Source organism: Macaca nemestrina, chromosome 6 (assembly GCF_043159975.1).
Source record: "Macaca nemestrina isolate mMacNem1 chromosome 6, mMacNem.hap1, whole genome shotgun sequence".
NCBI classification, from domain to species: domain Eukaryota; kingdom Metazoa; phylum Chordata; class Mammalia; order Primates; family Cercopithecidae; genus Macaca; species Macaca nemestrina.
The window spans coordinates 44,459,120-44,471,799 of record NC_092130.1 but is presented as its reverse complement, the minus strand read 5'-3'; the positions used below and the strand labels follow the sequence as shown (position 1 = coordinate 44,471,799).

The 12,680-nt window shown below is 38.3% G+C and overlaps 1 protein-coding gene across 1 annotated transcript; it reads right to left on the bottom strand.

Moving 5' to 3' along the window:
• Window positions 1-1,542: 1,542 nt before the first annotated feature.
• On the bottom strand, window positions 1,543-9,662 carry LOC105467112 (leukocyte cell derived chemotaxin 2). Its single transcript, XM_011716499.2, has 4 exons — window positions 9,408-9,662; window positions 7,511-7,607; window positions 5,863-6,008; window positions 1,543-2,139 (listed from the first exon to the last, which is right to left on the bottom strand). The coding sequence occupies exons 1-4, from the start codon at window positions 9,451-9,453 to the stop codon at window positions 1,973-1,975; spliced, it is 456 nt and encodes a 151-aa protein (XP_011714801.1). The 5' UTR covers window positions 9,454-9,662; the 3' UTR covers window positions 1,543-1,972.
• Window positions 9,663-12,680: the final 3,018 nt, after the last annotated feature.

Sequence of the window (12,680 nt, the reverse complement as noted above, 5' to 3'; positions counted from 1 at the left end):
CAGAAGGATGATTGTTTAGAAAACTAAGCATAGATTTTGTTGTTCAAATATTTCAGAGCTTCTTTTAAAATTGCCTTTAAGAGCTGATGTGGTATTTCCTTTTTGTGTGCCCTCAATGGAGTACAGCATTTATTTTTTGAAAGCCACATTTCTGGAAACAACCTAAAGTTATTTGGTACCAAGGAGATGCATATTCAAATCAGATAGTGCTAGATATGGTTTGCCATTGAAAGTAATGGCAAAACCCGTGATTACTTTTGCACCAACCTAGTAGATCTAAGAAGGTGCTAATTGTATGACGTAGATTCTCAACTACCTGAGAGTCATCAATCATGATAACTCTTTCTTCCTGGCCACCCACTGCAAGTCTTGTTGCTTCTGTGACATGTTATTCATAATAATAAATGCCCATGAAATCACCTCCCAACTGCAAAACTACAGCACTGGTAGTAACTTAAATCTTTCTGTGTGATCTAGTTATGAGTTAACTAGAGTTCATTATTTTCTTGCTTCCCTTTTTATATGATTTTGTTATATAAAAAGGAAATTGTATTTTAATTTTATAAAAAGAATATCATGTGTTATGTGATCTTCTGGACTTTTGTAAACTTAAAATTACATTGCCATGATTCATTCAGGTCATTATGTTTAGCTGAAGTTCATTTATTGTGACTGCTGTCAACTATTACATTCTATAACTTTGAGATTATTTATTGATTTCACTGTTGATGGTCATTTGGGTCATTGAAGGTTTTGCTGTGAAAAATAGTGATACCATGAACGTTCTTGTACATATGTCCAGATACACAAATGCAACCATTTCTCTAACAATAAACTTCAGTTAATTCTGTTTTCCTCTAAAAATCTACACATAAGAATGTAATCGTTCGCTGGCATTTTCTGCATTCCAAACAAATTTAAGCAGAAATTCATGAAGAAAGTTTCCAGAATGATTAGTTCAACGTATTCATTTTCTTACCGACTGGCTAAACTCTTAAGGAGCCAGAATTATTTCTGGTGCTTTGGACATTTGTATGGTCTTGTTTCCTCTTAGTACCTGTTGTCAATGTAACTAACACAGAATAACATAGCTATAATACAATGATGTGTAGAAGTAAGTAGCTGTAATATGCATATGGCTAGATGAAGTTGACAGGCCCAGTTCCATGAGACACTTCAGATAAAGGTAGGCCTCATTCTCATTCTAGTCCTTCCTGTAGTTCAGCCTCACTGAAATCTGGAATATGTTTTCCTGGACTGCCATCATTCATAATCATGTGGGCGAGTGTGGATGGAAATACCAGCAAATCCTTTATTATCCAGGAAAGCAGCTCTCTCTACAACCAATATGATAAACCTAAGGATATTGCTGAGAGTCTACTACCTAAACTCAACGTATTCTTTGAATATGTATTGAATGTATACTAAATCTAGCATTGTAAACCACTCACTGTTCTTGTACCATAGAAACACTTTCAGGCTTTCTCTTATTTTCAAGCAGAAAGGTTGCTAGTTTTAGAGGTGTCAAAAATGCAGCCCGGCCCAGCTTAAGTTCCCTTGTTTATTTATCTTCGATCTTCAGGACTGAGAAATCTAAAAAACAAAACCACTCAGATTCCTTGGGTGACAGAAAGATCAAAGAGCCTGAAGAAACCAGTTCACTCGAACATCAGAGTGACAATGAGTTAAAATCAAAATGTTTTCTTTCTCGCACTTATCATGTTTCTATTTAAACTCAAATTTCCTTTTTTAATTAAAAAAATTTTGTGGGTACACAAGTGTATACATATATGAGGTACGTGAGTTTTTTTGATACAAGCACGCAATGTATAATAACCAAGTCCTGGAAAATGGAGTATCCATCCCTTCATGCATTTTTCCTTTGTGAATACAAATTTCTTGAAGAGCGGGGTATGCATCCAGGTTTTTAAGATGACTTTTTATTTTGAAGATCTGACCATTGGCCTTCCATTTACAGGTATGCAGTAGGGTCACTCAAGTCACAGTTTTCAATGTGCACGTGCGACTGTATGCCAGGATAAACTTTCTGCAAGGGCAATAGAGTTCCAAGTTTTTCTCCCTTCTTAACAGGACCTTTATACTTAATTGGCTTAATGTAGAACATTTTGACACAAAAACCTAAAAGAAAATAAGTATAATTATTTATCTGGGCTTCAGTAACCTTGAATCTGAAATTTAAAAAATAACAAATGGACAAAAAATAAAAAAGTTGAATGAACTCCAGAGAGGAATAGATGAAAATGACAGAATGATATTAAAAAGGAAGACTAAATTACAAGATGCCAAAGGAAGAATAGATTCAAATGAAATGCTAATAAAGGCATTGAAGAACAATAGCAGGAAAATACTAGCTAGTTAGAAAAGGTGAACCCTGAACAAAGTCAGCTGCAAGACATATTCTGATGAAATTATTGGACTTTAAAGGAAAATGGAAATAACTGGAACAAAAATACAAACCTTGCTAAATATCAAAAGAACTAAAAAGGCAAAGACCCAAGTAGCGAAATAGAGTGCAATACAATAATTATAAAATAAAATGATGGTGTTGGGTACAAATATAGGAGTCACATCTGTAAATGTGAATGGCCTTATCTTGTCTATTAAAAAATGTCCCATTGGGTTGAAAAGCAAACCCCAATTTAATGCTGTATGGAATAAAACACAGCGATTGAAAAGGCTGAAAGTGAAGAGCTGGACAAAGATTTGCCAAGCAAATGGACAAAGATTTGCCAAGCGATAAGAAAGCAAGGGCTATCGTCCTGTTACCAGAGTGGAAATCAGGCCAAAAGGCATTGAAACAAGACAAAGGAAGATAATATAAGAGAGTAAATGCCCCAAGTCACAGTGAAGATACAACAGTTACATCTATCCATGCACTAAATAACAGGTCATCTATATAAAGCAGAGACTACAAGAGACGCCAGGAGACATAGATAGAAACCCACCAATAATAGACTTTAATACACCACTGGCACTGCAAACCGGTCAAGTGAGCATAAAAATAAGGCTGTAAAATTATGCTGTCCGATATGGTAGCCACTAGCCACATGTGGTTATTCAGTACTTGAAAGGTAGTTAATCTGAATTGAGATGTGCTTTAATGGTAAAGTACACAGTGGATTTTGAAGACTTAGCATTTAAAATTGTAAAATATCTCAATACTTTTTGTATTACATATCGATATACTTTGAAAATATTGAGTTAAATAAAATACTAAAATACTATATTTTTTTACTTCAATGTGGCTAATAGAAACTACTCGCTCTGTGTCCCAGGCTGGAGTGCAGTGGCGTGATCTCGGCTCACTGCAGGCTCGGCCTCCCGGGTTCACGCCATTCTCCTGCCTCAGCCTCCTGAGTGTCTGAGGGACTGCAGGCGCCTGCCACCACACCAAGTTTATTTTCTGTATTTTTTAGCCACCACACCAAGCTTATTTTTTGTATTTTTTAGTAGAGATGGGGTTTCACCGTGTTAGACAGGATGGTCTTGATCTCTTGACCTCGTGATCCACCCGCCTCGGCCTCCCAAAGTGCTGGGATTACAGGCATGAGCCACCACGCCCGGCCGAAAATTTGAAATTATATACATGACTTCTGTTATATTTCTATTGGATAGTTCTGCTGTTGAAGAGCTAAAACTCCCATCAGGTAGGTTTTATGAATAAATATTAAACAAAAGATGTGCAAGATCTCTACACTGAAAACTACAACAACCTTTAATATAAGAGTGAAGGAAGACATAAGTAAGTGGAGGATATAATATGTTCATTGATTGGAGGACTCACTACTTTAAAAATATCAGTTCTCAATTTGATCTGTATATTTACTGTAGATTTAGTCAGAGCCCTGGCAGGATTTTTGGTGGAAATTAGCAAACAGATTCTGTTTGGAAATGCAGATAACCAAGAACTGCCAAGGCAGTCTGAGAGAAGAAGAAAGTCAATTCCAATTCTGCATTCTGGAACTGGGGAAATAGCCTCTTGGTAGTTTGGAGGATGCACTGGGCTCACTGTAAGATGGAGTGAAAAGCTCTGTAGCACTGTAAGATAGCTAGTGAAAAGCTACATTGACCACCTGACTATAAGCCCCTACTTTATAGTCTGACTGGTGAATCACAGTGGCCTTTTAGATCTCCAGGAATTAGTGTCAGTTTTGAGCAAGTGTCCAATAATCTCTGAAGAGCCTAATTATTTCTTCCCCAATGTGCTGTCATCCTGCTAAACCATTGCAGGTCCCTTTGGGGGTGGCTAGAAGTAAGGTTTACAGTATAAATTTTTGGCTGCTCGGCAGGACCCTTTTGCAAAAGGACTGAGCTTCCCTTTCTTTCAAGAGGCTCTGGGACTGAACCAATTCAAGCCTGGGAATTTATTGGGAATTGGAACCCATTATTGTGATGACTGAAGTCAGCATTTTGTTCATCAGACCTGGAGCATTTCCATTCACACAAGTCCAATAAGGCTTTAGTTGGCTGCTCATCTATTCAGTTCTAGGGTCACCGTGATTACTAGCCAATGTCACAAATCTCTGCAGTTTAGACGAATCTGATTACTACTGCTCTCACTGACCTTGGCATTAACTGTTAAGCACCACTTCAGAGGACCCAGTTCAATGGCAGAAGTTTCCCTTGCAACGTTGGGCCTAAAGAGGACAACCACTATATAGCTCCTCAAGGATGTGGGTTCCCTCACAAGATGCCTCTCACAGCCTTGGTGAGGAGAGTCTCCTCTGGACTCACTCCCAATGGGAATGCATATATATGTTCGTTAAAAGGTATAAGAAAGTTCGCAGCCGCAATTTTAGAAGCGCCTAAAACTGGAAACTACCCAAAAGTCCGTCTGAGGAAGAATGGATAAATGGATGAAAATATATGCATATAATGGAATATCATGCATCAGAAAAAAATGTGGATACAAAAATATTAATCACATAATCATGATGTGGAATGAAAGAAGACCCACAAAAAAGAGTGAATGCTGTTTAATTCTATACCATTTTTAGAAACAGGGAGAACTAATACATGGTGTTAGAACTTGGGATGGTGGTTATCTTGCTGGGAATAATGACTAAATGGTAGCACAAGGGATCTCTAGGATGTGGGTGATGTTCTTTTTCTTGATCTGGGTGCTGATTACACAGGTATATTTGCTTTTTGAAATTCACGGAGCTACACATGGATGTGTAGTGCACTTTTATGTGTATATTTTATACGTTGGTGGAGTAACCGAACAACAAAGCCAATATCTGGAGTACCAGGAGACCTAGCTTTACCTAAAACTTAGAAGCTTTCAAAAATATTTCACATTCGACTCTTGGAGAAATGCCAGCATTTATGATTTGTGGGATTTGAGTAAATGCAAGTATCTATCCATTATGGTTAGCATTGCTGAAAGTGGCTTCGTTTATAGATTGTTAAGCAAAACCACATGGGTCACAGGAAGGAATGCCTCCAATCAGCTGTGGGGTTTCATGGAGTGTGTGCGTGAAGCAGAAGTTTTCAGAGAAAATGGTGAAACATCCTTGAAAGTGCCTCAGCTGGGAGAGGATCAGAAAAAAATATCTATCGGGTACTATGCTTATTACCTGGGTGGCAAAATAATCTGTACACCAAATGTCTGTGACATGTGGTTTACCTGTATAACAAATGTGAACATGTACCCCTGAACCTTAAATAAAAGTTTTTTAAAAAACGCATCAGCTAATTTGGGTACACTCTATATTCTTTCTGTTCTAGGTTGTATCATTTTGAAAGAAGTACAAAATCTCTATGTATGGAACCTGCATTAAATAAATAAGCATCAACATGTCCAGTAGACACCCCAGGTATAGACTCCACCTCTCTTACCTCTTCCAGATATTCGAACACCATTATTGATAGCATTTTTGTTTTGATAAGGTTTCTCCTGGCCCACAATCATTCCAGTGAATGGTGCATACACAGTAGATCCAGCAGAGCACAAGATGTCCACACCCTGGTGAGGCCTCTGACTTCTAGGATGTAAATAAGAATGAACAGACTGAGGAGCTGCCCTGGGGAGCTTTACTGCCCGGGAACATGGTGTTAGCCCACTGTTTCCAGACGAGGTACCAAAGCTTGAAGCTGCCAGAACATGTTGGGCTGTCCCAGGATGCCTCACTCTGTTTAGGCCAATTTTAACCTCCCTCCCTGCAGGTGCTAATAACCATGTTATAAAGATGAAAGCATTTAAAATGGTACTTGATACATAGTAAGCTTTAAACAAGTATTAACCACTATTATTTTATGGCATTTGGGGGGAATGAGGCAATCCATGTAAGTGCATTTTCTAGATACCTAGATCTTGACGTCTTCAAGCCCACTTTGAAAACAGCTGGCTTTTTATGGGAACTTATCATAAAAGTATCACATGTTACCCTTGTCTTATTTTTCTCGCAGTGATCTAAAAAGGGATTGTAAATACCACTTACTATATATGGTATTTTAATACAGCGTGTGATACCTCCTGGGTTTATTAAAGTGCATGGAGCCCAAACCAAACTATTCCAGATCGTGAGGTGCCTTGAGTTCATCTTAGCAACCCCTCAGCTCTTGCTTCCCGCTGCTGTCACTATGCCTGCTCTCACCAGCCTTCTAATAGGCTTCTAATAGGCTGTCGTCTGAACGATCAGATTTACCAGGATTGCTACAATTATGTACAAAGCAACACTGAGCAGGCTCAAGACAAAAGCCAGGAAGTTACTGTATCAATCAAGTGCATAAGCTTTACAGTATGAGCTGAGTTTAAATTTAGGCAATTCAGGGGACGTTTCCCATATTTCCCTTCTTAGTCCTGTTTCAGTATTTGAGGTTGCTTTGTAAGTTGTATCTGTATATGTGAGAGTTCCCCTCTAGTTAGGATGGAGATCAGTGAAATGACTGGACACATGGCTATTTCACTAGAAAGTGGCACCCCACGTTGATGCTGGGTATAACTGAAAATTCACGAGTGTGACCCTCATTGTCTGGAAGAGATAGTGGTGCTCTCTCGCCTGCTTAGAGTCAGCCTCTAATATTCAACCTCCAGAACCTGGGCCAGTAACAGCGTAGTTTGGTGGGAAGAGGAACCAAAAGCCTGAATTCAGGCCCAGCCTTCACCATCTCCAACTGTGCTTGGCAGGTCTGTTAACGCTTTGGCACCTCAGTTCAAGTTTCTCTTCTATAAAATGGGATAGTCGTGTTTGATACCCCTTTGGAAAAACCAAGTGAGGTAAGTCAATGTGTGAAGACATTCAGAAGGAAAACTGTGTTTGCTCCCTGCTCTTTTCCTTCTTCCACATTCTGATCCCAATTCACAGCTCATAATTGAAGCAGAGTTATTGGAAGCTGCTCCAAAGACAGTGATATAACTGGTTACATCTCTGGTTTTTCATGCTCTCAGAACTGTGAGCCCTTGAGGCAACCAACGTTGGGCAAGGACACTGAGAAAAGAGGTTAGGGACCAAAGGGTTGGATGGTTGTGTGTGCAACTTCCTACCTTTGAGCAGAGTACTGTCCACAGCCATGGCGGTCACACGTCCGGATCTCGTTGGAAGACTTGCCAGCACATATATTAGCCCATGGCCCTGCCAGTGCTAAAAAGGAGAAACATGAGAGCAGAGCTCCTGGCCTCAGACATTCCCTATCTCCATTTGCCTTATCAGTCACACAGTGGATCCTGACAATTCTGTTTTCACTGTAGTTTTCCCCAAACTTTATGTATTTGTGGGAAGGTCGTCTTTCCAGAATTTTATATCCTGATTCAGATGTAAAATTGGTTTTTTCCCAGGCCACAGAATTCTGCCTTGTTATGTTAGAGCATTAGTGAATACAACTTTTTTTTTTGGATTGAAGTCTCACTCTGTTGCCAGGCTGGAGTGCAGTGGCATGGTCTCAGCTGACTTCAACCTCTGCCTCCTGGGTTCAAGTGATTCTCCTGCTCCAGCCTCCTGAGTAGCTGCGACTACAGGTGCACACCACCACACCCAGCTAATTTTTGTATTTTTAGTCGAGACGAAGTTTCACTATGTTGGCCAGGATAGTCTTGATCTCTTGACCTCGTGATCTGCCTGCCTCAGCCTCCCAAAGTGCTGGGATTACAGTCATGAGCCACCGCACCCGGCTGAATGTGTCTCTTTATAAGCATTGGCCTCCATCATTATACCTTGCTTCAGATCCATTAGTAAATGGTATAAGTTGTGCTTTTCTATTTTTCTTTGCTCATTATCTGCCATGGGGATCATTATTTTTAGATTAAGCAAAAATAATAAAACAGCATGGCTCAGAAAATAATTTTAGAAATTGTAATTTTGAAATGGTTCTACTAATCAAATCCAAGCAAATGTTTGAATTAAAGGAAAAACGAACTCTGAACTAGCCAAGTTTGTTTAACACTAGATATCTCATACTTGCAAACATGGAAGGGAAGAGGGAGATTGTTAGAAATAATCTGAAATGTTAAACCAATTTAGCATAGACTGAGATTAGGAGAGAAGGTGGGAAAAGGAGTAGAACCAATTATATGAAAAATTATGAAACATGGAGGAAGGGCTGCTTTCTCAGCAGACTTGGTGCAAACTTTGTTTTAGGCACAATTCATCTCTTTAGTATAGTAAGCACTTGATAAATGTTCAATTGAATTAAACATCCTGGATTTCTGGTGTTAACATTCACAGAGAGATACAGTAAGCACACTCAACCTTGCACTTTGAAACAAGCAAAAGCAAGAGTCTGGTAATTTGACTATTGATTTTATTTAAAGACATTTTACTCTTCATTAATACCTATGCTGTGAAGAGAAGCTACAGAATATGGCCATTAAGCCTCTTCTTTAAAATACTTTTAAAAGATGGGTTTCAAAAGTTTTATGCCTTGGAGCCAAGCTCCAAATCAACACCTTGATCAAGATATAATCCCATCAGTTTGTCAACTAATCTTTATCCTTGGGAATTGAGGCAAATATCAGACAGTGTAGTAATTTATGCACCTTTTCTCCTTCTCTGAGTATTAAGGGAGCATTCCCTTTGTCTTAATCCACACCAGTCTCTGTATTAGTATCTGTATCAGAATTTGATTTTGATCAAAATCAGAATCAAATTCTTATATCAACTTTTTATTATCTAGTTTTGTTCTAGTTAAGTCCCAGACCAAAACTGAAAGGCTTTGTAATGTCTTCTCAACCCACTATTATGTTTCCCTCATTAAAGAACCGGAACATTCCATTTAAATTATTTAGAACATCATCAGGACCATGTATCATTCCTGTTTCATTTTTTAATAGCCAAATACACAAGTCTTTGTTGTGATCATGCTATTAATGACTTTTTAATCTTTTTAATCTTCCCCTGAAATCAGTTTTTAAAAATTAACATTCTAAAATTGCACTTTCGACTTACCAGTAGAAATCAGACCAGCCAAAAGGAGGACTTTGGTGGAAAACATCTGGGTTTACTTCCTTTATGTTTCTTCCTCCGATTAGAGTTGCCCCCACACTCTCTTTGAAGAATATTCAAGTTTGAATGAATACTTCCTAGCTATTTAGCCTTAGAATCATGCATCTTTCATTTCTTTAGTGTGAGACACAAAAAATATAAGAGAATGGAGCAAGTCAAGTTCTAATATTCCATGGATAGCTATTTGATTTGCAGGTAGGGCCTATGTAAAAGCCTTTGATCTGAAGAAGCAGCCAATTATATTGGAAACACTGACTAAATATTAACAGAAAATGATAAGGCAAGGTGCGTATCGACAGTCTTCTGGGCTGTGGCTTGTAGGAGAATGTTCGTGCGAATGATGGAATATTTAGTGCTGTCTGCTGGTAGATCTTTCTTTTATTTCCTTTAGAGCACGTATTTCAGAAGAAAATTGATCATTAATAATGTATAGCCCTTCATAACATATTCCTTAATATATCGTTTAAGTGTTTTTGAATTATCAGTTTAATTATATTTTATCTGTGTAATATTTGCAAATAACTTTAATATTTTAATAAAATTGCCTGCACTTACCTTAAATATGTGATTTTTAAATGTTTTCTTGTTTGTGATATGATAATACCATTAAAAGCATCCATTAATAAAGGAAAAAAGATTAAGTATAATATAGTCATTGATATGGTTTGGATCTGTGTCCCCACCCAAATCTGATGTTCGATTGTAATTCCCAGTGTTGGAGGTGGGGCCCGGAGAGAGGTGATTGAATTATGGGGCTAGAGTTCTCATGAATGGGTTAGCATCATCCCCTTGGTGCTGTTGTCATGATAGTGAGTGAGTGAGTTATGGTGAGATCTGGTTGTTTAAAAGTGTATAGCACCTCCCCTGTTCTCACTTCCTCCTGCTTTAGCCATGTAAGACGTGCCTGCTTCCCCTTTGCCTTCTGCCATGATTTTCAGTTTCCTGAGACCTCTCAAGAAGCTACCATGCTTTCTGTACAGCCTGCAGAACTGTGAACCAATTAAACCTCTTTTCTTTATATATCACCCAATCTCAGGTATTTCTTTATAGCAATGCAAGAACAGACAAATACAGTCATACAATGGAGTAAAATATAACAATTTAAATGAAAACAATCTATATATATTAACACAGCTAGATCTCTAGATATATGGTTGAATTAAAAAGCTATTTTTAGAATTATATATATAGAGTATACTATTTATGATATTTAAAATCTAAAAACAAAGAAGAATATTAATCTTAGTGAATGCTGTATATATAATAAAAATATGCACAGACTACCTTTAAGATAGTAATTACTTCTGGATAGTGAGAGAAATAAAACTGGAAGGATATACAGAGTACATAAACTCTAAAATATTTTATTTCTAAAAAAAAATCAGAAGCAAATATGTAAAAATATTAATTTGTTAATTATTGGAGATAGACACATGGATGTTATATTACCCTGAACTTTTCTGGGGACTTAAATTTTCAGTGTGTTTCAAATACATGTTCACAACTCCTTTTTAGCTTACTATTAGATGAGCACCTGGAATTTTCTATGGAAGCTTCCCCATTTAAATTTAGTGTCAGTAGCTGTGGGAGATTGGGATTGTGGCCCCCGTTCTTCACCCTCTCTGCGTCCACACCTTTGCCATGTCTCCTGGGGGTAAAGGGAACTTTCCTCATCCTTGATTTTGGGTTTAACTGTGTGGCTTTGACCACTAAGATGAGGCAGAAGTGGCAGTGGGTCAGGAAAGCCTGGGTCCTCTGGGGCCTTAGTCTTTGCAAACTCCTTCTGTGTTTTTGCATCGCCGTGAGGCAGATGATCCTGCTGCCCTGGGAAGGGAATGGACGCCACGCAGAGCATGGTTGCCTCCGCAAAACCCAGCCTAGTACACCCTATAAATGTGTGGGCTTAACTTGGTGTCATTGGAAGCCACTGAGTTTTGATGTGGTATGTTACACAACAATAACTAAATGATGCCAATGAGATTATGCACCTAATTGTTTTTGCTTTACAATTGTTTTTGCTTTATGCACCTAATTGTTGATGCACCTTTCAAGGAGGCATCTAATGTATACAACATAGAATGCCAACGCATTGAGTACATCAAGGATCTGAGTCAATGTACTAAAAGAATAGATAAGTGAAACAAAACAGATGATTCAGAAATAGACACAAATATATACAGCATATAGTACACAATAGAAGTCATACTTTAAATTATTAGAGAAAATATAAGTCATTCTATGAACAGTATTGAGACAACATCTGGCAAGAAATAAAAGTGCAGTCTAGGTGTGGTGGCTCATGCCTGTAATCTTAGCACTTTGTGAGGGCAATGCAGGAGGATCACTTGAGGCCAGGAGTTTGAGACAAGCCTGGGCAACATAGCAAAACCCCATCTCTGCAAACAATTTTTAAAAATTAGCCAGGCATGGTGCGTATGTCCATAGTCCTAGCTACTCAGGAGACTGAGGCAGAAGGAATATTTGAACCCAGGAGTTTGAAGTTACAGTGATCATGCCACTGCACTCCACCCTGGGTGAGATAGTGAGACCCTGTCTCAAAATAAATAAATAAATAAATAAATAAAGTTCAATCCATATCAAAGTGAACCAAACATTTGTATGGAAAAGGAGAGAAAGAGGGAGGAGGAGGAAAGAAAGAAAAGAAATGAACTGAAACCGTAGAAATACTAGGAGAAATTATGAATGCTTTTTAATGGTATGGATTAGACTTTTCAAAGAATGTTAAAAAACCCAGAAGCTATGAAGGAAATATTTGATAAATGCGTTATAACAGTTAAAAAACAAAAACAAAAACAAAAAAAACCCTTCTACAAAGCAAGCAGTATCCTGATCAGAGTCAAAGGACAATAATCTGAAAAAATATCTATAACTCATATGATATAACAGATAAGGAACTCATCTCCCTAATATACAAAGAATTCTTTAAAAAATAAAAGGCGTAAACAAATTGATAGAAAAATGGGCAAAAGCCGGGAATGGTGGCTCACGCCTGTAATCCCAACACTTTGTGAGGCCGAGGCGGGTGGATCGCGAGGTCAGGAACTCGAGACCAGCCTCGCCAACATGGCGAAACCCCATCTCTACTAAAAATGCAAAAATTAGCTGGACTTGGTGACAGATACCTGTAATCCCAGCTTCTCGGGAGGCTGAGGCAGGAGAATCACTTGAACCCAGGAGGCGGAGTTTGCAGTGAGC